This window comes from Aythya fuligula, chromosome W, assembly GCF_009819795.1.
Source record: "Aythya fuligula isolate bAytFul2 chromosome W, bAytFul2.pri, whole genome shotgun sequence".
NCBI lineage: Eukaryota > Metazoa > Chordata > Aves > Anseriformes > Anatidae > Aythya > Aythya fuligula.
Window position 1 is genome coordinate 12,813,589 of NC_045594.1, and position 22,318 is coordinate 12,835,906.

The window sequence follows — 22,318 nt, forward strand, 5'->3', positions numbered from 1 at the left end:
AGAAAGCCATGTATAGACAGGAAATAGGGCTGTGACAAAGCTGGAAGTCCCAACAGGACCAGGTCTTTGTGTCCATGCCTATGGCTGTTTTCTCTGCCACTGAGGCCTATGAGGAGAAGACAGCTTATCATTGAGGAACCAGGGCTTCACAGCCTCCTCACCCACACCCATGAACCAGGCAGGGGTCATACCATTCTCCTGCACTTGGCAATGCACATCCCCATCTCCCACTGCCCCACAAAGAGCCCTGAGCAACCTGTCAAGGAAAGGATCTCCCTTCCGAAACACTTGGGGTCAAGGCCTGGCCCTTGTGCTTGGTGACACACATCCAGTTTTCCTACACATCAGTGTCACCTTCACATTGCCTTTGTCTCCTTGTCCTCACTGCCGCCAGGGTTCTGCTCTAACGCGTTCCAAGGGAGGCTGTGTCAGTGCTGGCCCTCAGGGGGACACTGCAGGAAACTTGCCTCTGACTTGGACTTCTGGAGAGATGTCTTCAATTGTCTCTGAGTGCCTGAGGTTCGTGGGCTCATCATCAAAGCCCCCAGAGGGGTGATTGCAGTGCCTTGGGCTGGTGCTGTGCTGCTGAGCTGGGCCGGGCTCGTGGGACAGAGAGAGCTTGTGGCAAGAGGGCCCTGCTGCAGAGAGACAGCTGTGCCCAGGAGCAGCTCCTCTGCACAGCGCAGCAGGGCTGGGGGCTCTGACTGCAGCTGGCACACAGAGAGGAGAGAAGGAGAGAGGGCTTGGAGGCACTGAGGAGCGCAACAACAGAGGGCAGCGTGTGGCAGGACACATCTGCAGGCTTTTGACACTGTGAGGCTCTGGCAGCAGGGCACTGCAGGTGGGGTTGCCAGAGGGGTCTTCTACAGCTGGCACATCCGATGGCTGATAGCATCTGCCAGGGTGGGTCTTATTCTACCTGTAATGTGGCATAGAAGATGTTTTAGAGAATGGTATTTTTGAGGGGGCATTTTAATAGGAAGACCGAGGCATGGTTTATCTGATATGGAAGACTTGCTTGGATTCTGTGCTTTCAGATTCTTGGTGTGGAGGAGAGGCAGGTTTCATGATAAAGAATGGTCTGGATTGTGCAGGAGACTTAGACTCCAAGAGTATTGCAGGGAGAGATCAATATGGCAGCAATTAACGTGATCAAATCCCTTCAGGCGCCTCAGCCTAAGGACTGAAACAATAACATTTTTTGTCTCCCTCAGGGCTTATCAGGTCTTCACGAGCTGCAGCCCCTGTGATGTCCTGTACTCAGGAAGCGCACAGCTTGTGGGATGGGGTCTGTGAGCAAGGACATGGAAGATACGTGGGGAAAGAGATCCTGCTTCCAGCAGGGACATAGGAAGGCAGTAGAGATATGAGCAGGGCAGGCGGTGAGAGGGAGCTGCTGCCAGAAATGCTGTGCAAGGGAGGGCTCAGGCACCTCCCTGCCATCCCCTGCAGGGCAGGCGCCTTCCCTGGGACACCCCCTGCTCTCCTCTCCCACCAGCACAGCCTCTGCCCTCAAGCCCCCGCTGTCCCCAGCAGGAGCTGCCTCCTCTGCAGGCAGAGCTGCAGCACAGGAGGGTCTGCTGAGTGTCCGTCTGTCCCTCCCTGGCCTTGCCTACCCTGGCAGCAGCACGCTGGCATTCAATGTGCTTGGGGAAAGGGGGGTATGGGGCCAGGGTGAGGGGTCTGGAGATGTGCACTTTGAGCCTGGATTCCTCTGCTCTCAGCAGTGTCCAGGTTCTTCTCAGGAGAACCTCCTTAGTGCAATTGCCTTGCAGCTCAAGGACACGCCAGCAGAGAAGAACTGAAACCAATGAAGGAAAAGGAACTGCCAACTGTCTACATGCAGTTCGGCAAATGCTTTGAGAGGTTTAATTGAAAAATGGAAACGTTTTTTTTTCTCAGATAATCCTGATATATTATCAATCTATTTCTGTTTCTTTAGCAGAACATAAACAAAACAAGCAAATGCCCAACAGCAACTCTGTGAGAGAGTTCCTCCTGCTGGCATTCGCAGACATGCACGAGCTGCAGCTCCTGCACTTCGCACTCTTCCTGGGCATCTACCTGGCTGCCCTCCTGGGCAATGGCCTCATCCTCACAGCCATAGCCTGTGACCACTGCCTCCACACCCCCATGTACTTCTTCCTCCTCAACCTTGCCCTTCTCGATGTGGGCTGCATCTCCACCACTCTGCCCAAAGCCATGGCCAATGCCTTCTGGGACACCAGGGCCATCTCCTATCAAGGATGTGCTGCACAGGTCTTCTTTTTTGTCTTCTTGGCTGGAGCAGAATATTACCTTCTCACTGTCATGGCGTATGACCGCTATGTTGCCATCTGCAAGCCCCTGCACTACGGGAGCCTCGTGGGCAGCAGAGCTTGTGCCCAGATGGCAGCAGCTGCCTGGGGCAGTGGCTTTCTCAATGCTGTCCTGCACACGGCCACTACATTTTCATTGCCTCTCTGCCACGGCAATGCTGTGGACCAGTTCTTCTGTGAAATCCCCCAGATCCTCAAGCTCTCCTGCTCAGATGCCTACCTCAGGGAAGTTGGGGCACTTGTGTTTAGCATTTATTTATTTATTTATTTAAAACAAAAGAACCAAAGAGCCTTTGGTTCTTTTGTTTTCATTGTGCTGTCCTATGTGCAAATCTTCAGGGCTGTGCTGAGGATGCCCTCTGAGCAGGGCCGACACAAAGCCTTTTCCACGTGCCTCCCTCACCTGACCATCGTCTCCCTGTTTGTCAGTACTGCCATGTTTGCCTACCTGAAACCCCCCTCCATTACCTCGCCATCCTTGGATCTGGTGGTCGCACTTCTGTACTCCGTGTCACCTCCAGCACTGAACCCTCTAATCTACAACATGAGGAACCAAGAGGTGAAGGATGCAGTGAGGAAACTGTTTCAATACATGCTTCTTAAGCATCCATGATGTGTTCAGAAGATGTATTTCTAATAATGTGGAATTTTGATTCATATTATGTTATTTCATTTTTATCTTTACTAGTGCTATCATAACGTTATCATTGATAATAATCCTAACAGAAATAAAAGGGTATTTTGGAAGATGATATAATATTTTTTTAATTATTTTTCTCTGTTAATATTTTAAATATTTTTATTTTGTTTTTAATAATGCAATTCTTAGCATTCTGAATGTTACGTCTTGTGTTAGTTTTCACCACATCATGTGTGACCCAGAGGCTTTCTCTGAAGGTGTTTATCCCTAAATGACACCTGGCCTCTGTTGTGGCATCTTGTTCATAAAATGAAGTTGCTCAGTGCTCTTCTTCCCAATCTGGAGTGAAGAAGACAATCAGGGAATACCAGGCTCAAGGCCTCGGTCTTGTACTTGGGTGCCACCTGGACACAGGGGCATGAGGGCATGGGGTGCTGGGTGAGGGAGTCAGGGCTGGACTGAGTCGTCACTGGTGGATGCCCATCGCCCCTGGAGACCCTGGCCCATCAAGAAGCAGCTTCCTGGGTGTGAAACGTGACAGGACTGGTGGCATCAAGGAGGTATTGCGAGCCACCAGAATATCCTAAGGGTTCTCCTGGGACACTGTGTGCCTTGTGTTGGTGGGCAGTGAGTGGATCTTCACGGTAAAGCTAAGCCAAAGGATGCATGGGTTGATGGGAGCTCTGCAGTGCCAGGACACACAGTAATTACCCAGTAATTTATTTAGTACTTAATTAATAAAACAACAGCACATCAGCTCAAAAGATTCCATCCCTTCCGTAAAATGTCTCACGTGAAGTGTAATTTCTATCATGAAGAAATGTGATTTTTCAGGATGTATATTCATCGCAGGAGAAGAAATACTGGTGTTCACCTGTACTTGCATTGGCATTGCTTTTCTATCATGGTGTGCTCCCTCCCTCATCTTTCAGGCACAAAACCCATCTTGATTACACAGACCCTGCTGAATGCCCCTTTCCAGCTGCCTCTCTGGACCTGGACTTCCCATCTTTCCCCTGGTTTGCCCTCCCCTTACTCTTTGACCATTCAGACCTCTCTCACCAACCCAGTTGCTGCTTGGAGTTTCAGTGAGTTCAAGCTCACCCATCTCTCAGCAGTCTGTCTAACGTTTTCCTTAGTAAGACTCTCATCATTTATCGTTGAATTAATATGATATGGATTAATATTAACACTATTATTTTAAATTTCCTACTAATAATTTTAAAATACATTGTGTACGTAGCCATCCTTTAGGGAACGTAAACATTACTGGAGGCAACCAAATTAGGAATTTGAACTGTGTTTTCTTGGAAATTCCAGTGTGTTTTCTTGTTCTTAGTTTTTAAATAGGTAAAAACACCTTTTCCTACCTATGCAGGGCTCCAAAGGAGAAACCGTAGACCAATACCTATCGGAGAATGATGCTCTAAACTGAAACACAACAAAATTCAGCCTTTAAAATGAAAAAAGATTTTTATTAGATGCTCTTTGAAATCTTCCTCCTCAACTACACCATGAAGGCTCTCTGTAGTGGGTTTATGTGGCAAGGTTTTGGTAGCAGGGGACCATAAGTGTGGTTTCTGTGAGAAGGATCTAGAAGGTGCCCCATGTTTGGGAAGGGCCCCACTGGTTTCCAGAGCTGAGCCAATAAGCGATGTTGTTTTGCGCCTCTGTGAGAGCATATTTAAGACAGGGAAAAAAACGCTGCGCCACACAGCAGCTGGGAGAGTGAGAGGAGTGAGGAACGGCCTTGCAGGCACCAAGGTCAGTGTAGAAGGAGGGGGAGAGGTGCTCCAGGCACCGGAGCAGAAGTCGCCTGCAGACTGTGGTGAGGACCATGGTGAAGCAGGATGTCCCCCTGCAGCCCATGGAGTACCACGGTGGAGCAGGGTTCCATGCTGCAGCCCGTGGAGGAGACCACGGTGGAGCAGGTGGCCCTGCACCGACGGAGGCTGCTGCCTGTGGAAGACCCCTGCCGGAGCAGATTCCGGGCCGGACCTGTAGCCCGTGGAGAGGAGCCCACGCAGGAGCAGGTGACCTGGCAGGAGCTGCTGCCCATAGGGGAGCCAGGTTGGAGCAGTTTTCTCCTGAGGGATGGACCCCGTGGTACAGACCCATATCTGGAGCAGTTCTGGAAGAGCTGCTGCCTGTGGGAAGCCCACGCTGGATCAGTTCATCAAGGACTGCATCCCGTGGGTGGGACCCCACAGCACAGGGGACGAGAGTGACCGAGAAGGAGCAGCAGAGAAGAAGTGCTGTAGACTGACCATAACCCCCATTCCCCCGTTCCCCTGCGCCGCTTGGGGGGAGGAGGTGGAAGAGGGTGGTTGGGGGGTGGAAGGTCCTTTTGGTTTCTTTCCTTTGTTTCTCACTTCTCTAGCTTGTTAGTAATGCGCAATAAATCTTACTATCTTCTTATGCTGAGTCTGTTTTGCCCGTTACAATAATTACTGAGTGATTTTCTCGTCCTTATCTCAACCTTTGAGCCCTTTTCACATATTTTCTCCCCATTCTTCTTTGAGGAGGGGGAGTGAGAGAGCGGCTGTGGTGGAGCTTGGCTGCCCACTTGAGCGGAACCACGACACGCTGCTATAGAGACGACAGGACTGCCACCTAGATCCACAAGGTCTAATCCAAATACACTGCTCCTAACTGTGGCAGCTGGGCTCCTGGACCTGAGCCCCTCCTGGATGCTGGGGCTGCTCCCCCAGCTTGACAGAAGATGGGAAGAGAAGGATACTAAGACCAATGAAAATCCAGTGACATCTTTATTGTCTTTCTCTACCAAGGAAGCCTGGTTCTGTATGTACATTAGATGATGTGGTCAAACCTTACATCAGATGTAACATTCAGAATGCTAAGAATGAGATTATTAAAAACAAAATGAAATATAGTTCAAATACTAACAAAGAAATATAATTTAAGAAATGTTGTATCATTTTCCCAAATACCCTTTGATTTCTGTTAGGATTACTATTAATGACAAACTTACGATAACACTAGTAACGATCAAAACGATATGATATAATATGAATCAAAATATTTGCATATTATTAAGAATAGATCTTCTGAACACATCATGGATGCTTAAGAAGCATGTATGGAAACATTTTCCTCACTGTATCCTTGAGCTCCTGGTTCCTCATGCTGTAGATGAGGGGGTTCAGAGCTGCAGGCACCACTGAGTAGAGAAGTGTGACCACCAGGTCCAGGGATGGCGAGGAAATGGAGGGGGGCTTCAGGTTGGCAAACACAGCAGTGCTGACAAACAGAGAGACTACGGCCAGGTGAGGGAGACACATAGAAAAGGCTTTGTGCCGGCCCTGCTCAGAGGGCATCCTCAGCACTGCCCTGAAGATCTGCACATAGGACAGCACTATGAAGACAAAACAACCAAAGACTAAAGAAACATTAAGCACAAGAACCCAGACTTCTCTGAGGTAGGCATTTGAGCAGGAGAGCTTGAGGATTTGGGGGATTTCACAGAAGAACTGGTCCACAGCATTGCCGTGGCAGAGGGGCAGGGAAAATGTAGTGGCCGTGTGCAGGACAGCATTGAGAAAGCCACTGCCCCAGGCAGCTGCTGCCATCTGGGCACAAGCTCTGCTGCTCAGGAGGCTCCCGTAATGCAGGGGCTTGCAGATGGCAACGTAGCGGTCATAGGCCATGACAGTGAGAAGGGAATACTCTGCTCCAATAAAATAGACAAAAAAGAAGACCTGTGCAACACATCCTTGATAGGAGATGGTCCTGGTGTCCCAGAGGGCATTGGCCATGGCTTTGGGCAGAGTAGTGGAGATGCAGCTCAGGTCCAGGAGGGCGAGGTTGAGGAGGAAGAAGTACATGGGGGTGTGGAGGCGGTGGTGGCAGGCTACGGCACTGAGGATGAGGCCGTTGCCCAGGAGGGCAGCCAGGTAGATGCCCAGGAAGAGCGCAAAGTGCAGGAGCTGCAGCTCACGTGTGTCTGTAAATGCCAGCAGCAGGAACTCACTCACAGAGCTGACATTGGGCATTTGCTGACTCTGGACACAGTTGTGTGCTGAAGACGAGATGGCAGAGAAACGTCATAACAAACTTCTCTCAGGAAATCCATTGCAAGCCTTAAAGCATGCCCTAGCCTGAACCTCTCTCTTTGCAGGAGAACCTTCCTGCAGCTTTCTTGCTTGAGCAAGGTAGAATTTTCTTTTGTTATCTAGTAGTTATCCCTGTAATGGTTAGCATGATGAACATGGTCAGGGATTTCTCTGAGAAGAAAGCTGAGACAGCTGGGAGCACAGAAGCTGCAGTAGAAGTGCAGATGGACAGAATATTCACTTTGTCTGCAGGTGCATGAGCAGGATCTCAGCTCTTCTCTCCTAACCAGGGGTGTAGAGGACTCACTCCAGCTGCACACAGACAGCCATCCAGCAGCACGGACATGACCTTAACACAGAACTGCTTCCTCCTTGGGGCACCTGGATAACACAGAGATGCCTCGAGAGAGCTGCATCTTGCAGGAGAACAGCCTGCAGCCCAGGAGGACAACCCTCAGACAGAGCTGGATATTCACAAGCTGGGGTATCCCAATATCCAATCTGCATCCCATGCAGTTTCTTTAGGAGTTTGGCCATCCCTGTTTTATATGACCAGGAGTAGCTAGATTATGATACTCCAAGGGGTTTCTGCCAGACTTCCTCACCTCGCAGAGCAGCCCAGCAGGACTCTCAAAGCCTACTGTATTGCCCACTCCCAGAAACAAGACCCAGCACGAGACCCTTCCAGGACCTGCAGCTGCATGGCCCTGCAGCCAGACACTTACCTTGTCAAGGGCTGTGCAGGTTTCTCCTGCAGGCAGCTCTCAGCATCCTCCCACTCAAAACTGTCTCCAAGCCCTCTCTCCTTCTCTCCTCTCTGCATGCCAGCTGCAGTCAGAGCCCCCAGCCCTGCTGCACTGTGCAGAGGAGCTGCTCCTGGCCACAGATGTCTATCAGCTTCATGGGACTTTTTGAAATGTGTTTTTTTTTTCATGTCCCAGGAGCCCGGCCCAGCTCAGCAGCACAGGCCCAGCCCAAGGCATTATAATCACCTCTCTGGGGGCTTTGCTGATGAGCCCATGAGGAGTCAATTAGGCTCTGGTGCTTTAATGATTAGCTGTCTCCTCAAAAGCTTTAGTGGCTGAGACAATAGCCATAGCCATGGACCCAAATATCTCATAAGGCAGCTCTGTAGGAAGCTGGCCTGGTTCCTTGTGAGAAGGCACCACTGCTCGTATGGCATCCCTGTGGTGGAAACCCCTCCTGAAGTAGGCATCCCAACCCAGCAGGCTCCTTGTGGCCTCTCAGCCAAGCAGACACAAGTCACCTCAGCAGCAGCTTCCAAGCCAGGGGCTTGCTGCTGGCCTTGCAGCTTCTTGGGTACACACAGCCAAGACTTGTGCCTGCTGCTGCCCAGTCATGGACTCAAGCAGAAGGGAAAGAACAACCAATCTTGGGGCCTTCACACACAGACACACACACAGACACACAGAATTTCTAGGTTGGAAGAGACCTCTAGATCATTGAGTCCAACCTTTGACCTCTTTCTGCCTGGGTCCTCCTGGCTCTGGAGGCAGAGGGGATCCCCCAGTCAGCATGCCAAGCAGGTGCCTTCTGCTAGCCTAGCAGGGCCACTGCCAGATGTCAGCCCAAAAGTGCAGATCCCAGGGAGAAGTCAAGGCTGACCTGCCACCTCCAGACACAAGTGACCTCACAGTCCTTTTCTGTGACATGTTCTTGCTGCTGTCCTATGAAGTGCAAAGAGAGAAGTGACTTCACAGTCACATTGCTCCTGCTGGGGCAGGACATCCTGAAGTAGGGCTGACCTCTCTAGAGTTCTTTAGGGACAAGAGCTCACCATTCTAGGTTAGAGGATAAACACGGGTTTAATGGGAATCTTTGGTGTTCTTCTGTGGCTATCAGGTCTGTCTCAAGGGTATGGGCAAGCCCTATGGTTTAGGCTTTTTTTTAGGCCTGCCAATAACTCCTCTAGGGCTAAATAGTGCATCTTAATGTTAGTGTTTAGGGTAGGGATTGGGGTAAGCAGGAGTGTAAAGGTAAGGGAAAGGTAAGGGAAAGGGGCTATGGGCTGTGTTTTGCTTCAGTGCATACTTTGAGTAGTGGATTCCTCTCAGAGAGGTGGAGTACCATTTAGTATTTAGGAGCATTTAGTTTTAAGGATTAAAATTACTGGTTCAAATAAGGTGACGGCAATACATGACTGTTTTAAATCAGTGTTAGTGTAGCATCTAGCATCTACAGTCTCTTGTCCAAGCTGCTCCAGACTGTGCCATATTTTATTGGGATCAGCTTTCTGATGACATTTAACATCTCAGTGTATCTGTCTCATCTCTGTTGGCTACCCCATTCCTGAGAAGGAAGTCGCATTGTAGTCAGGAGGGAAAAGGACATATGGGTCTTTAGGAGCATCCTGCACAATGTGCCCATCAGCTTTCCACCTCCACAAAATCATACTTCCTACCTACAAGTTTTGTTTCCCAAGTGGCTTCTATGGAGCCAGGGTTCCTTTTCCCAGGCCCTCTCACATGTTTCAGTTTTGGGTGTGCAGGGATGGGATAAGGAAAGTTAAGGCACAGATGGAACTGATCTTCTCAAGGGATGCAAGGAATAATAGGAAGGGATTCTACAGATTCACTGCTCATAAAAGAAAGGCCAAGGAGAGTGTACGCCTTGTGATGGATGAGAAGGGTGAACTGATAATGACAGACATGGAGAAGGCTGAGGGACTCAACAACATTGTTGCCTCAGTCTTCCCTGCCAGTCAGGCTTCCCAAGTCTTTCATTTCCCTGAACCCATGGATGGAGGCTGGGGGTGCAAAGTCCCACCCACTCTAAGTGAAGAGCATGTTTGAGACCACCTGAAGAAACTCAACAAGTACAAGTCTATGGGGCCTGATGACGTGCATCCCAGGGTCCTGAGGGAACTGGCTGATGTAGTTGCCAAGCATCTCCCCATCATATTGGAAGAGTCCTGGCGGTCGGGTGAAGTCCCTTGTGACCTGAAAAAGGAAAACATCACTCCCATTTTTAAAAGGGTAGAAATGAGAAGCCGTGGAACTATTGAATGCTGAGCCTCACCTCTGTGTCTGGCAAGATCATGGAAAAGATCCTCCTGGTATCAATGTCAAGGCACATGCAAGACAAAGAGGTGATCTCAGACACCCAGCATGGCTTCACCAAAGGATAACTGGTGCCTGACCAATGTGCTGGCTTTCTACAATGGAGTGACCGCATCAGACAACAAGCGAAGACTGACCGATGTCATCTACTTGTACTTCTGTAAGACCATTGCCATGGTCCCACATGCCATCCTGATCTCCAAATTACAGAGATATGCATTTGATGGGTGAACCATTCAGTGGGTAAGGAGTTGGCCTGAAGGTCACATGCAGGGAGTGGTGCTCAATGGCTCTATGTCCAAGTGGAGGCTGGTAATGAGTCTTGTACCTCAGGGGTCTGTCCTCTGACCCGTATTGTTTAATATTATTATTGATGACATAGACAGTGGGGTCGAGTGCACCCTCAGCAAGTGTGCAGATGACACCAAGCTGAGAGGTGTAGTTGATGCAACAGAGGAAGGGATACCTGTCCAAAGGGCTCTGGGCAACCTGTTCTCCTGGGGGGCATCCCTGCTTATGGCCAGAGGGCTGGCAATAGGTGATCTTTAAAGTCCCTTGCCATTCTCTGATTCTATGGTCTCACTAGCTATACCTCAAGCACGACTTCCATGCCATCAGCCTTCCTGTGGTCTCTCACCTGACCACAACAGAAGGTGCCTCACCATCATCTTCAATGCCTTGAGCATGCTTCTGCCCTTTACGGTCCCTATCTGTGCCACATTCCTCCTGCTGGTCCGTCAGATCCAGAGACAGCAGTGGCCTCCCAGCCTCCTTCACAGCCATGTGCCTCCTGCAGGCCCAGCACATCCTGAGGCACACCTGATCCCATCCCAGCATTCCCAGCCAGCTCCTCCTTGTGGCCTCTGATCTGATCACATACCTGTCACCTCACATGCCTCTTCCAATGCCATGGGACTGCTGCAGGACCTCGCAGTCCCTGCCCTGCCCCAAGGGGACAAACAGCTGAAGTTAGGGGTAGAAGTGGGGTTGAAGCTGAGATGTGCTGTGTGCATGGTGGAGAGTTTTGGGAATTAGGTGTTCAGATTAACATTTAGGGATTAGAGGTCACCTTCTAGGGTTATGGGAATGGTAGGGCTTTAAGGGAAGGATCGGTGTTCTTCTCAAGATGCCTGCTCAATTTATAGGGGAAGATCAAGCTTTGGAGATTGGAGATTTGTTTATTTCTTGACTGGGGGCTAGGGTGAAGGCTGGCATTATAATCCTTGGTTAGGCTTAATCATCCTTTTGCTCAGCCTTCTAGTAGAAGATGGGTTTGACATCTGCCTTTTCTAAGTCTTGAGGAATGACTTTAATCAATTTGTCCTTTCCAAGGTCTTTGAGATAGGTCTTATGATGATGTCAGCAGCTGTACCAGCACCTCTCTCATTCTTCCAAAACCAACTCTAAGCAACCTGAGGACTGGCCAGGGGGATGGTGAAATTTTGGGAAAGGGCTTGGTTAAAATCTCTGAGGAGAGCCTTTATGAGCTTCACATGGTCAATGATGGCAGTGTCGTAGATAATCATAGCAACATGGGATCATGGTTTGGGTTGGAAGGGACCTAAAGATCATCTTATTCCAACTCCCCTGCAGTGGGCAGGGACACTTTGCACTAGACCGGGTTGCTCAAAACACATTTCAACCTGTCCTTGAACACTTCCAGGGATGGGACATTCACAGCTTTTCCAGGCAACCTGTTCCAGTGCCTCACCATCCTCAGAGGAAAGAATTTCTTCCATGTATCTAATTTAAACCTGCCATCTTCTATTTTAAAGTCATTACTCCTTGTCCTATCACTACAATCCCAGACAAAGACTGTCTCCCCAGCTTTCCTGTAGGTCCTCTCTAAGTACTGGTAGGTTGCTCTAAGGTTTCCCTGGTGCCTTGTCTTCTCCAGGCAGAACAGTTCTCTCAGTGTGCCTTCATAGAAGACTTGCTCTAGCCCCTTGATCTGGACTTGTTCAAATAATTCCATGTACTCGAACTGCCGCGTTAAACCACAGCAGTCTTTTTGGCACCCAGTGTGGGGCACAAAGGGTTGAGAGAAGGACAGATCTTACTACAGAGTACTAAAGATAAATTGTTATAAGCATTAGACCAGTTTAATAGTTGCTGATCACAAGGTCGACATTTTGGATCTCAGGTCTGTTGGGCTTGTTTTCAGAAATGTGTTGTATAGCACATTACTTGTTGCATATGTTCCCATTGTGCTCTTTATCATTTCTGTGGCTGGTTTAAAGTTATTTTGCTATGTTGTGTAGCACTGGCTTGTGAGTTTATAAAATTACTGGTCAGGTGACAAATCTGTTCTTTGTACTGAGCATTGCCATCACCTCCATACCTCAGGAACCATCACTCAGAAACTATTAAGAATAATGCTCTTCACCTTTTTGCCTTAGGAAGCCAATCTAGGGGAGGAAAAGGGATGTACACTTCTCCACTTCTACACTTCCCCCTTCTCCTCCAGGCTAATTACACTACCTCTACAAAGCTTAGAATATCCATGGGATGGTCCTACTGTGATGTCTCCTGAATATGTTTCAACTGTTGTTTAAGGATAAGCAACTCTTGAAGAATGCCCTCCAGAGACCTGCCCCAAGGCCGGAGAGTTAGGAGTGGCAGGGAGCATGGGAGGATCTGGGCAGGAACCTAGAGCAGTGGGCACCTCCAGTGCTTTGGAACTTCCCCCCTGAGCACGTGCAGAATCCTTAAAAACTGCAGAAGTGCTTGAAAAGGAGGGGTTATCACCTTGGCAATTCCAAAGGGAATTCCAAAGGGAGCCTCAGTCAGTGTCACTCCAAGCCCTGTGACAGGCCCTGCAGCTACTCCAACACCTCTGACATGTCCTGCAGCCACTCCAGCCACTGTGACAGGCCCCAGACTAGACCAGACCCCCTCAGGTCTGCTCTTGCTAGGCCAGAGCACCAACCTGTGCCAGGATCAATTGCCTCTACATGCAGGAGAAAACAGAGGGTGTGAAAATCAGGCTCCTGAGAATGGAAGAGAACTACTGCCCAGAAAAGAAAGGAGGGAGAGGAATGTTGATCTATGAAACCTTGACATAGACTTCCCCACGAGAGGGTACTTCCAAGATCCAAAAGGGTACAGGTGGGGTTTTAAAGGATGTTAAAGAGCTGTCTACCTTGCCCAGTCCCTGGGAGGACCTTTCCATTTGTGGACTTGTTGAAGGTCAAAGAAGAGCAGGTGCAGATGGTTACCACAATGTTCTACCAGTTGGGGACAGGCTGGAGATCAGTCAGTAATGAACAATTGCACTGTGCATAGTTTGTTTTGTACATAATAATAATAGCACTAAAAATAATTACTATTATAATTCTTTCTCTACCATTTCAGTCCTTTCAACTGCCCTGACCTCAACCAATAAGCATGTGGGGGGGTTGGTGTGAGCTAACTGCTGTGTGGTGCTGAGCTGCCTGCCAGGTTAAAGCACATCATGTTTGACAACCACAGTCCAACAGCACAAACCACACTTCTAAAAATCTTGTGTTCAGAGAGGAGCAGTAGATGATCAGTTCAGTCTGCCTCAATGAGCACACCCCAGCAGAGACCCTGCTGCCTTCGGGAGCTGTCAGCCCTGAGGCCTTGGGGACACCTCGAGGGAGCCCAAGGGCACAGAGCAAGCGATGCCATGGTCGGGTGCTGTGCTGCTGAGCTGGGCCAGGCTCCTGGGCACAAGGGCAGCTCCTGGCAAGCGCTGCAGAGAGACAGCTGTGCCCAGGAGCAGCTCCTCTGCACAGCGCAGCAGGGCTGGGGGCTCTGACCGCAGCTGGCACAGAGAGGAGAGAAGGAGAGAGGGCTTGGAGGCACTGAGGAGCGCAACAACAGAGGGCAGCGTGTGGCAGGACACATCTGCAGGCTCTTGACACCGGGAGGCTCTGGCAGCAGGGCACTGCAGGTGGGGTTGCCAGAGGGGTCTTCTACAGCTGGCACATCCAATGGCTGATAGCATCTGTCAGGGTCGTTGTCTCTATTTCTACAAAAATGAGTAGAAAATGCTGTATAGAATAACATTTATGATTGCATATTTCAAGAGGAAGACCAAGAGAGGGGGTACCTGAAAGGGAAGAATTTTTCTGTAGCCTGTGCTTGCAGATTCCTGCAGTGGAGGGGAGACATGGTTTCATGGTAATGGATTGACATTATTGTAGTGGAGACTGAGACTCCAAGAGAATTTCAGTGAGAGTGCTGGTTGTCTGCAATGAAGTTTATAAAGTTCCTTTCCACACCTCAGCCCAGAAACTGCATCAACATCATTTTGTGGTCCTCTCAGGTTTTATCCTAGATGATCTTTAAGAGCTGCAAGCTCCCCGATTCCTAGTTCTGGGAGACATCCCTGTTTTTGGGAGGTCTCTGCCAGCTTGAGGTGAGCACAGATCATTTGCAATGAGCAGGAGCTGCCTCATCTGCAGGCAGAGCTGCAGCACAGGAGGGTCTGCTGAGTGTCCGTCTGTCCCTCCCTGGCCTTGCCTCCCCTGGCAGCAGCACGCTGGCATTTCTCCTGGCTTCTCCAGCTGGCCGTGCTGCTGCTGGTCTTGTTCCCAGGCTGGCTGGGGATGGGGGTTTCACATGCCTGTGGGGTGAGCCCTCGGTGTGCTTGGGGGAAGGGAAGTACGGGGACAGGGTGAGGGGTGTGGAGATGGGCACTTTGAGCCTGGATTCCTCTGCTCTCAGCAGGGTCTTTATTCTTTTCAATCAAACATGTGAGTACAACTTTCGTGCAGCTCTCACAGGGCAGCTGAGACCATACTTGATGGACGGACTGGCTGTCCTCCCTGAAGAACACTGTGCACTAAAGTGACAGTCTCTTTTTCTCTGATAATGATCTACAAGGATTCCCTTTGAGTCCAGCAGAAATAACCAGGGTTTGTGACTTGGAAACACTCCTCAGGAGTGGTGGGACAGCTGAAACAAAAAACTCAAAAAACAAAAATTTAAATAAAATTAAAAAAAAAGCCTCCACAACTCTGCTTTGCAGTTTGGTGAACTGGGAGCAACACTGGGGAAAACCTCTTTGAGATCAGGAGGGAAGTGAAACTGACATTTCCTCATGTTCCTCTTCACCTCTTTCTGTAGGACAGGACTGATTCCTGCACTGCCCACAGTAGAGCCCCCTGTTCCAACAGACACCGTCAGGCAGAATGAATCAGGATGCATGAAAGGGATCTGCCAAATGTCTGCCAAAAAGTGCACAATAAAAGTGATGATTTTAAATGAGAAATTGAATTCATTTTCCTCTGATGCATTTCTTGTATTTTATTATTCTCATCCTCTTCTTTGTTCAGGACCACATCCGGAAAAAAGCAGATGCCCAACGTCAGCTCCATCACTGAATTCCTCCTGCTGGCAGTCTCAGACACGCGTGAGCTTCAGCTCCTGCACTTCGCGCTCTTCCTGGGCATCTACCTGGCTGCCCTCCTGGGCAACGGCCTCATCCTCAGCGCCGTAGCCTGCCACCACCGCCTCCACACCCCCATGTACTTCTTCCTCCTCAACCTCGCCTTCCTCGACCTGGGCTGCATCTCCACCACTCTGCCCAAAGCCATGGCCAATGCCCTCTGGGACACCAGGGCCATCTCCTATCAAGGATGTGCAGCCCAAGTTCTCTTTTCTGTTTTCTTCTTTGGCTCAGAGTTTTCCCTTCTCACCGTCATGGCCTATGACCGCTACGTTGCCATCTGCAAGCCCCTGCACTACGGGAGCCTCGTGGGCAGCAGAGCTTGTGCCCAGATGGCAGCAGCTGCCTGGGGCAGTGGCTTTCTCAATGCTGTCCTGCACACGGCCACTACATTTTCCCTTCCCCTCTGCCAAGGCAAAGTTGTGGACCAGTTCTTCTGTGAAAGAAGTGACCACTTCCCTGGGGAGCTTGTTCCAGTGTGCAACCACCCTCTCTGTGAAGAACCCCCTCCTGACGTCCAGCCTAAATTTCCCCTGCCTCAGCTTAACCCCGTTCCCGCGGGTCCTGTCACTAGCGTTAATGGAGAAAAGGTCTCCTGCCTCTTGACAACCCCTTACGAGGAAGTTGTAGACTGTGATGAGGTCTCCCCTCAGCCTCCTGAGGGTAGCCTCCTGACACAGCCAAACCTTGTGCCTGCTGCTGTGCAGTCATGGACTCAAGCAGAAGGGACAGGACAACCCATCTGGGGGCCTTCTTTCTGCCTGGGTCCTCCTGGGTCTAGAGGCAGAGGGGATCCCCCAGTCAGCATGCCAAGCAGGTGCCTTCTGCTGGCCTAGCAGGGCCACTGCCAAATGTCAGCCCAAAAATGCAGATCCCAGGGAGAAGCCAAGGGTGACTTCCAGACACAAGTGACCTCACAGTCCCTTTCCTGACACTTTCCTGCTGCTGCCCTATCAAGTGCAGAGACAGAAGTGACCTCACAGTCACATTCCTCCTGCTGGGTCAGGACATCCTGACGTAGGGCTGACCTCTCTCTAGTCCTTTAGGGACTAGGGCTCACCATTCTGGGTTAGAGGATAAACACAGGTTAAACGGGAATCTTTGGTGTTCTTCTGTGGCTATCAGGTCTGTCATAAGGTTATGGGCAAACCCTGTGGTTTAGAGTATTTTAAGGCCTGCCAACAACTTCTCTAGGGCTAAATAGTGCATTTTAATGCTAGTGTTTAGGGAAGGAATTAGGGTAAGCAGGAGAGTAAAGGTAAGGAAAAGGGTCTGTGGGCTGCATTTTTCTTCAGTGGATACTTTAAGTTCAGGCATTAGAGTAGTGGATTCCTCTCAGAGTGTTGGAGGAGCATTTAGGTTTAAAGATTAGAATTACTGGTTCAAATAATGTAAGGGCAATACATGACTGTTTTAAATCAGTGTTACTGTAACACCTACATTAAATGACCCCTCTTACCTTTAGGGAATCATTAATTTCTGCTGGCCATGCTCCTCTTGCCACCCCAAAATCTCACATCTCTCTTGTCCAGGCTGCTCCCGACCTCCCCATATCTTGTTGGGATCAGCTTTCTGATGACATTTACCATCTCAGTGTATCTATCTCACCTCTGTTGGCTCCTCCATTCCTCAGAAGGTAGTGGCCTTGTAATGAGGAGGGAAAAGGACACAAAGGTCTTTAGGCGCATCCTGCTCAATGTGCCCATCAGCTCTGTACCTATGCAAAATCATGCTTCCTACCTACAAGTTTTGTTTCCCAAATGGCTTCTGTGGATCCAGGGTTACTTTTCCCAGGCCCTCTCACATGTTTCAGTTTCAGATGTGGAGGGATAGGATAAGGAAAGCCAAGTCTCACATGGAACTCAGCTTGGCAAGGGACACAAAGAATAACAGGAAGAGATTCTTTAGATACATTGCTCAGAAAAGAAAGGCCAAGGACAGTGTACCCCCTGTGATGAATGAGAAGGGTGAACTGGTAATGACAGACATGCAGAAGCCTGAGGGACTCAACAACATCTTTGCCTCAGTCTTCTCTGCCAGTCAGGCTTCCCAAGTCTTTCATTTCCCTTAAACCATAGATGGAGGCTGGAGGTGCAAAGTCCCACCCACTCTAAGTGAAAAGCAGGTTTGAGACCACCTGATGGAACTCAACAAGTACAAGTCTATGGGGCATGATGACTTGCATCCCAGGGTCCTGAGGGAACTGGCTGATGTAGTTGTCAAGCCTCTCTCCATCATATTGGAAGAGTCCTGGCAGTCGGCTGAAGTCCCTGGTGACCTGAAAAAGGAAAACATCACTCCCATTTTTAAAAAAGGGTAGAAAGGAGGACCCAGGGAACCACCGTTTGCTGAGTCTCACCTCTGTGCCTGGCAAGATCATGGAAAAGAAGTGATCTCAGACACCCAGCATGGCTTCACCAAAGGCCAAATCTTGCCTGACCAATCTGGTGGCTTTCTAAAATGGAGTGACCGCATTAGACAACAAGCAAAGACCAACCAATGTCATCTACTTGGACTTCAGTAAGACCATTTACAGTATCCCGCATGACATCCTGATCTCCAAATTGGAGAGATACGCATTTGATGGCTGCACCACTGAGTGGATAAGGAGTTGGCCTGAAGGTCACACCCAGAGAGTGGTGCTCAATGGCTCTATATCAGAGTGGATGCTGGTGATGAGTAGCGTCTGTCACGAGTCTGTCTTGGGACTGGTACAGTTTAATATCTTTATCAATGACATAGTGGGATCGAGTGCACCCTCAGCAAGTGTGCAGATGACACCAAGCTGAGTGGTGTAGTTGATGCAACAGAGGAAGGGGTGCCAACCAAAGAGTGCTGGACAAGATTGAAATTTGGGTCCCTGTGAATCTAAGGAGGTTCAACAAGTCCAAGTGCAAGATTCTGCACTGGGCTTGGGAAATCCCAGACATGAGGATAGGCTGGGAGAAGAACTCATTGAGAGGATCCCTGCTGGGAGGTACTTGGGGGTTCTGCTGGACAAAAAGCTCGACATGAGCCAGCAGTGTGTGCTTGTAGCCCAGGAGGCCAACTGCATTCTGGGCTGCATCAAGAGAGGAGTGGGCAGCACGTGGAGGCAGGTGATTGTCCCCCTCTGCTCTGCCCTTGTGAGGCCTCACTTGGAGTCCTGTGTCCAGGTCTGGAGACCCCAACACGAGAAGGATGTGGATCTTTTAAAACTGGTCCAGAAGAGAGCCACAAAAATGATCAAGGGGCTGAAGCACCTCTCCTATGAAAAAAAGGCTGAGAGAGCTGGGACTGTTCAGCCTGGAGAAAAGAAGGCTCCAGGGTGACCTCTTTGTGGCCTTTCAGTACTTGAAGCAGCTTATAAAAAAGATGGAGAGTGACTCTTTGCTCAATCAGATAATGACAGAAGAAGGGGGAATGGTTCTAAGCTAAATGAGGAGAGATTTAGATTAGAGGTTAGGAAGAAATTCTTCACTTGGAGATGAGGCACTGGAACAGGTTGCTGAGAGACCTTTTGTTGAGGGATTTTTGAAACAGCAAAGATCCCATGGCTTGATGCAGCTGAGCAAACCAAGCTACCAGGACGACTATGAGAAGTTCCCATGACAGTGTTCCCACATTGCCCAGTTGAGGAATTTAGAAAAATGTTGTTGCCAGCAGCTTGCTTCAAGAACAGCATCTACATGACTGCTAATCACAAGGGGGTTGTTTTCTTGCAGGTTGGGTTGTTTTCGTGCAGTTCTTTGTCTGAGTGCTTTTGACCAATAATCTTGTGTGAGACACTATCCGCCCCTGTTAAGAATGCTATAAAAGTCAGGCTAGTCAGGTAATAAAGAGAGAGAGCATGATCTGACCATTCTAGTGTCTGTTGTGTTTTCGACCGTTTTTCCTGCAACACATGCCGCCTGCACAGGCTGAGACACGCAGAGAGACCTGAGAGACCTGAGAGACACTGAGAGACCTGAGAGACTCCGAGCACAGAGATTGCGGTGAGATGCTGAGATTGATTGATACAGATCGTGGTGAGACACGGAGATTGCTTGATACAGAGATCGCAGTGAGATGCAGAGATTGATGCAGATCATGGTGAGATGCAGGGATTGATTGATACAGATCGTGGTGAGACGTGGAGATTCACCAAATCACAGAATCACAGAATTGTCTAGGTTGGAAGAGACCTCAAGATCATTGAGTCCAACCTGTGACCTAACACTAACAAGTCCTCCACTAAACCATATCACTAAGCTCTACATCTAAACATCTTTTAAAGACCTCCAGGGATGGTGACTCCACCACTTCCCTGGGCAGCCTGTTCCAATTCCTAATAACCCTTTCAGTAAAGAAGTTCTTCCTAATATCCAACCTAAACCTCCCCTGGCACAACTTTAGCCCATTCCCCCTCGTCCTGTCACCAGGCACGTGGGAGAATAGACCAAACCCCACCTCACTACAGCCTCCTTTAATGTACTTAGGAAGAGCAATAAGGTCACCCCTGAGCCTCCTCTTCTCCAGGCTGAACAAGCCCAGCTCCCTCAGCTGCTCCTCGTAGGACTCCAGATCCCTCACCAGCTTTGTGTTTTCTCTGGACTTGCTGGAGCACCTCGATGTCCTTCTTGTAGTGAGGGGCCCAAAACTGAACACAGTACTCAAGGTGCGGCCTCACCAGAGCCGAGGACAGGGGGACAATCACTTCCCTAGCCCTGCTGGCCACACTGCTTCTGATACAAGCCAGGATGCTGTTGGCCTTCTTGGCCACCTGAGCACACTGCTGCCTCATATTCAGCCGACTATCCACCATCACTCCCAGGTCCTTCTCTGACAGGCAACTTTCCAACCACTTCTCTCCCAGCCTGTAGCTCTGCTTGGGGTTATTGCGCCCCAGGTGCAGGATCCGGCACTTGGCCTTGTTGAACTTCATAGTTGGCCTCAGCCCATTGGTGCAGCCAGATCCTCCTGCAGAGCTTTCTTACCCTCAAGCAGATCGACACACGCACCTAACTTGGTGTCATCTGCAAACTTACTGAGGGTGCACTCAATGCCCTCATCCAGATCATCGATGAAGATATTAAAGAGGACTGGCCCCAGCACCGAGCCCTGGGGAACGCCACTAGTGACTGGCCTCCAACTGGACTTGACTCCATTCACCACGACTCTTTGGGCCCGGCTATTTAGCCAGTTTCTAACCCAACGAAGCGTGCACCAGTCCAAGCCAAGACACAAGTCACAAACCAGACATAAGTCACCTCAGCAGCAGCTTCCAAGCCAGGGGCCTGCTGCTGGCCTTGCAGCTTCTTGGCTACACACAGCCAAGCCTTGTGCCTCCTGCTGCCCACTCATGGACTCAAGCAGAAGGGACAGGACAACTCATCTGGGGGCCTCCTTTCTGTCTGGGTCCTCCTGGCTCTGGAGGCAGAGGGGATTCCCCAGTCAGCATGCCAAGCAGCTGCCTTCTGCTGGCCTAGCAGGGCCACTGCCAGATGTCAGCCCAAAAGTCCAGATCCCAGGGAGAAGTCAAGGGTGACCTGCCACCTCCAGACACAAGTGACCTCACAGTCCCTTTCTGTGACACGTTCCTGCTGCTCTCCTACCAACTGCAGAGACAGAAGTGACCTCACAGTCACTGCCACAGTCACATTCCTCCTGCTGGGACAAAAGATGCTGAGGCAGAGCTTAGCTCCTCAGAGCATTCCCACCCATCTCCTCCTTGTGGCCCACAAGCTGATCAGATCAGGGTAAGCAAGAGAGTAAAGGTAAGGGAAAGGGGCTACAGGCTGTGTTTTGGCTTCAAGGGATACTTTGAGGTCAGGCATAAGAACAGTGGATTCCTGTCCGGGTGTAGAGTAGCATTGACGTTTGGGGATTAATATCACTGGTTAAAATAAGGGAAAGGCTTTACATGACTGTTTGAAGTCAGTGTTACAGCAGAATCAACATTACCTGAATGTTCTAACCTCACAGAAATCATTAATTTCTGCTGGCTAAGCTCCTTTTCCCTCCCTCAAATCTCACATCTCTCCTGGCCAGGCTTCTCCTGACTTCCCCATATCAGTCATCTTCTTAGGGACAGCTTTCTGATGGATTTCATGATCTCAGAGTATCTGTCTCATATCCGTTGGCTACTCCTTTCTTGAGACTGACGTGGCACCTAAGTCAGGATGGAAAATAACACAAAGGCTGTAGGTAAACCGTGCACAATATGCCCAGCAGTTCTTGTACCACCCCAAAATTTTGTTTCCTGCCTCCAACTTTTAGATATGGAATGGTTTCTGTGTACCCAGTCTATCTTTTTCCAAACCCTCATGCATGGTTCAGTTTGCCCCAAGCGTCTTGGAGGCAGTGGCCCCCTCTGTGTCGAAAACTGAAAGCAGTGTTAAAGGATGACTTCAGGCAAAAGCTGACACCTCTGACATGACAACCCCTACCCAAGACCTCTTCCACTATGGGGCCTACCAGGTACTTAGAAAGAGCCGATCTCAGAAACTACATGCACAGCAAGTGCCTTCTGCTGCCCTACCATGGACACTGGCAGATGTGAGCCTAAAGGCACAGATCCCAGCCAGGAGTCAAGGGTGACCTGTCAGCTACTTCAGAAAGCAGTCACCTCACAGGCCATTTAACAGCCATTCGCTTCCTGCTGGACTTAGTGTTTCTGACGCACCACTGAGCTTATAATACCACACCTAGAAAACACCCCCTTTTTGGGCCAGGACCTGCCCAGGTGGAAGTGATCTGGTGGTGATCCTCCAAGCTCATGACACACCTGCTGGGCTCCCATCCTCTCTGACACACAGGAGCCAGTTCCGTGC

General features: G+C 49.8%; 2 protein-coding genes across 2 annotated transcripts; one reads left to right on the forward strand and one right to left on the reverse strand.

The window, feature by feature from the left end:
- The first annotated feature begins 1,965 nt into the window (after positions 1 to 1,965).
- LOC116501306 (olfactory receptor 14C36-like) lies at positions 1,966 to 2,931 on the forward strand. The gene has a single exon (XM_032206824.1). The coding sequence runs from the start codon at positions 1,966 to 1,968 to the stop codon at positions 2,929 to 2,931; it is 966 nt and encodes a 321-aa protein (XP_032062715.1).
- A 3,104-nt stretch (positions 2,932 to 6,035) lies between these two features.
- On the reverse strand, positions 6,036 to 6,971 carry LOC116501307 (olfactory receptor 14C36-like). Its single transcript, XM_032206825.1, has one exon. The coding sequence runs from the start codon at positions 6,969 to 6,971 to the stop codon at positions 6,036 to 6,038; it is 936 nt and encodes a 311-aa protein (XP_032062716.1).
- Between the last annotated feature and the right edge of the window lie 15,347 nt (positions 6,972 to 22,318).

Bases quoted from the DNA above. Each gene is read 5' to 3' on its own strand.
- LOC116501306 (XM_032206824.1), top strand. From the start codon at position 1,966: ATGCCCAACAGCAACTCTGTGAGAGAGTTCCTCCTGCTGGCATTCGCA.
- LOC116501307 (XM_032206825.1), bottom strand. From the start codon at position 6,971: ATGCCCAATGTCAGCTCTGTGAGTGAGTTCCTGCTGCTGGCATTTACA.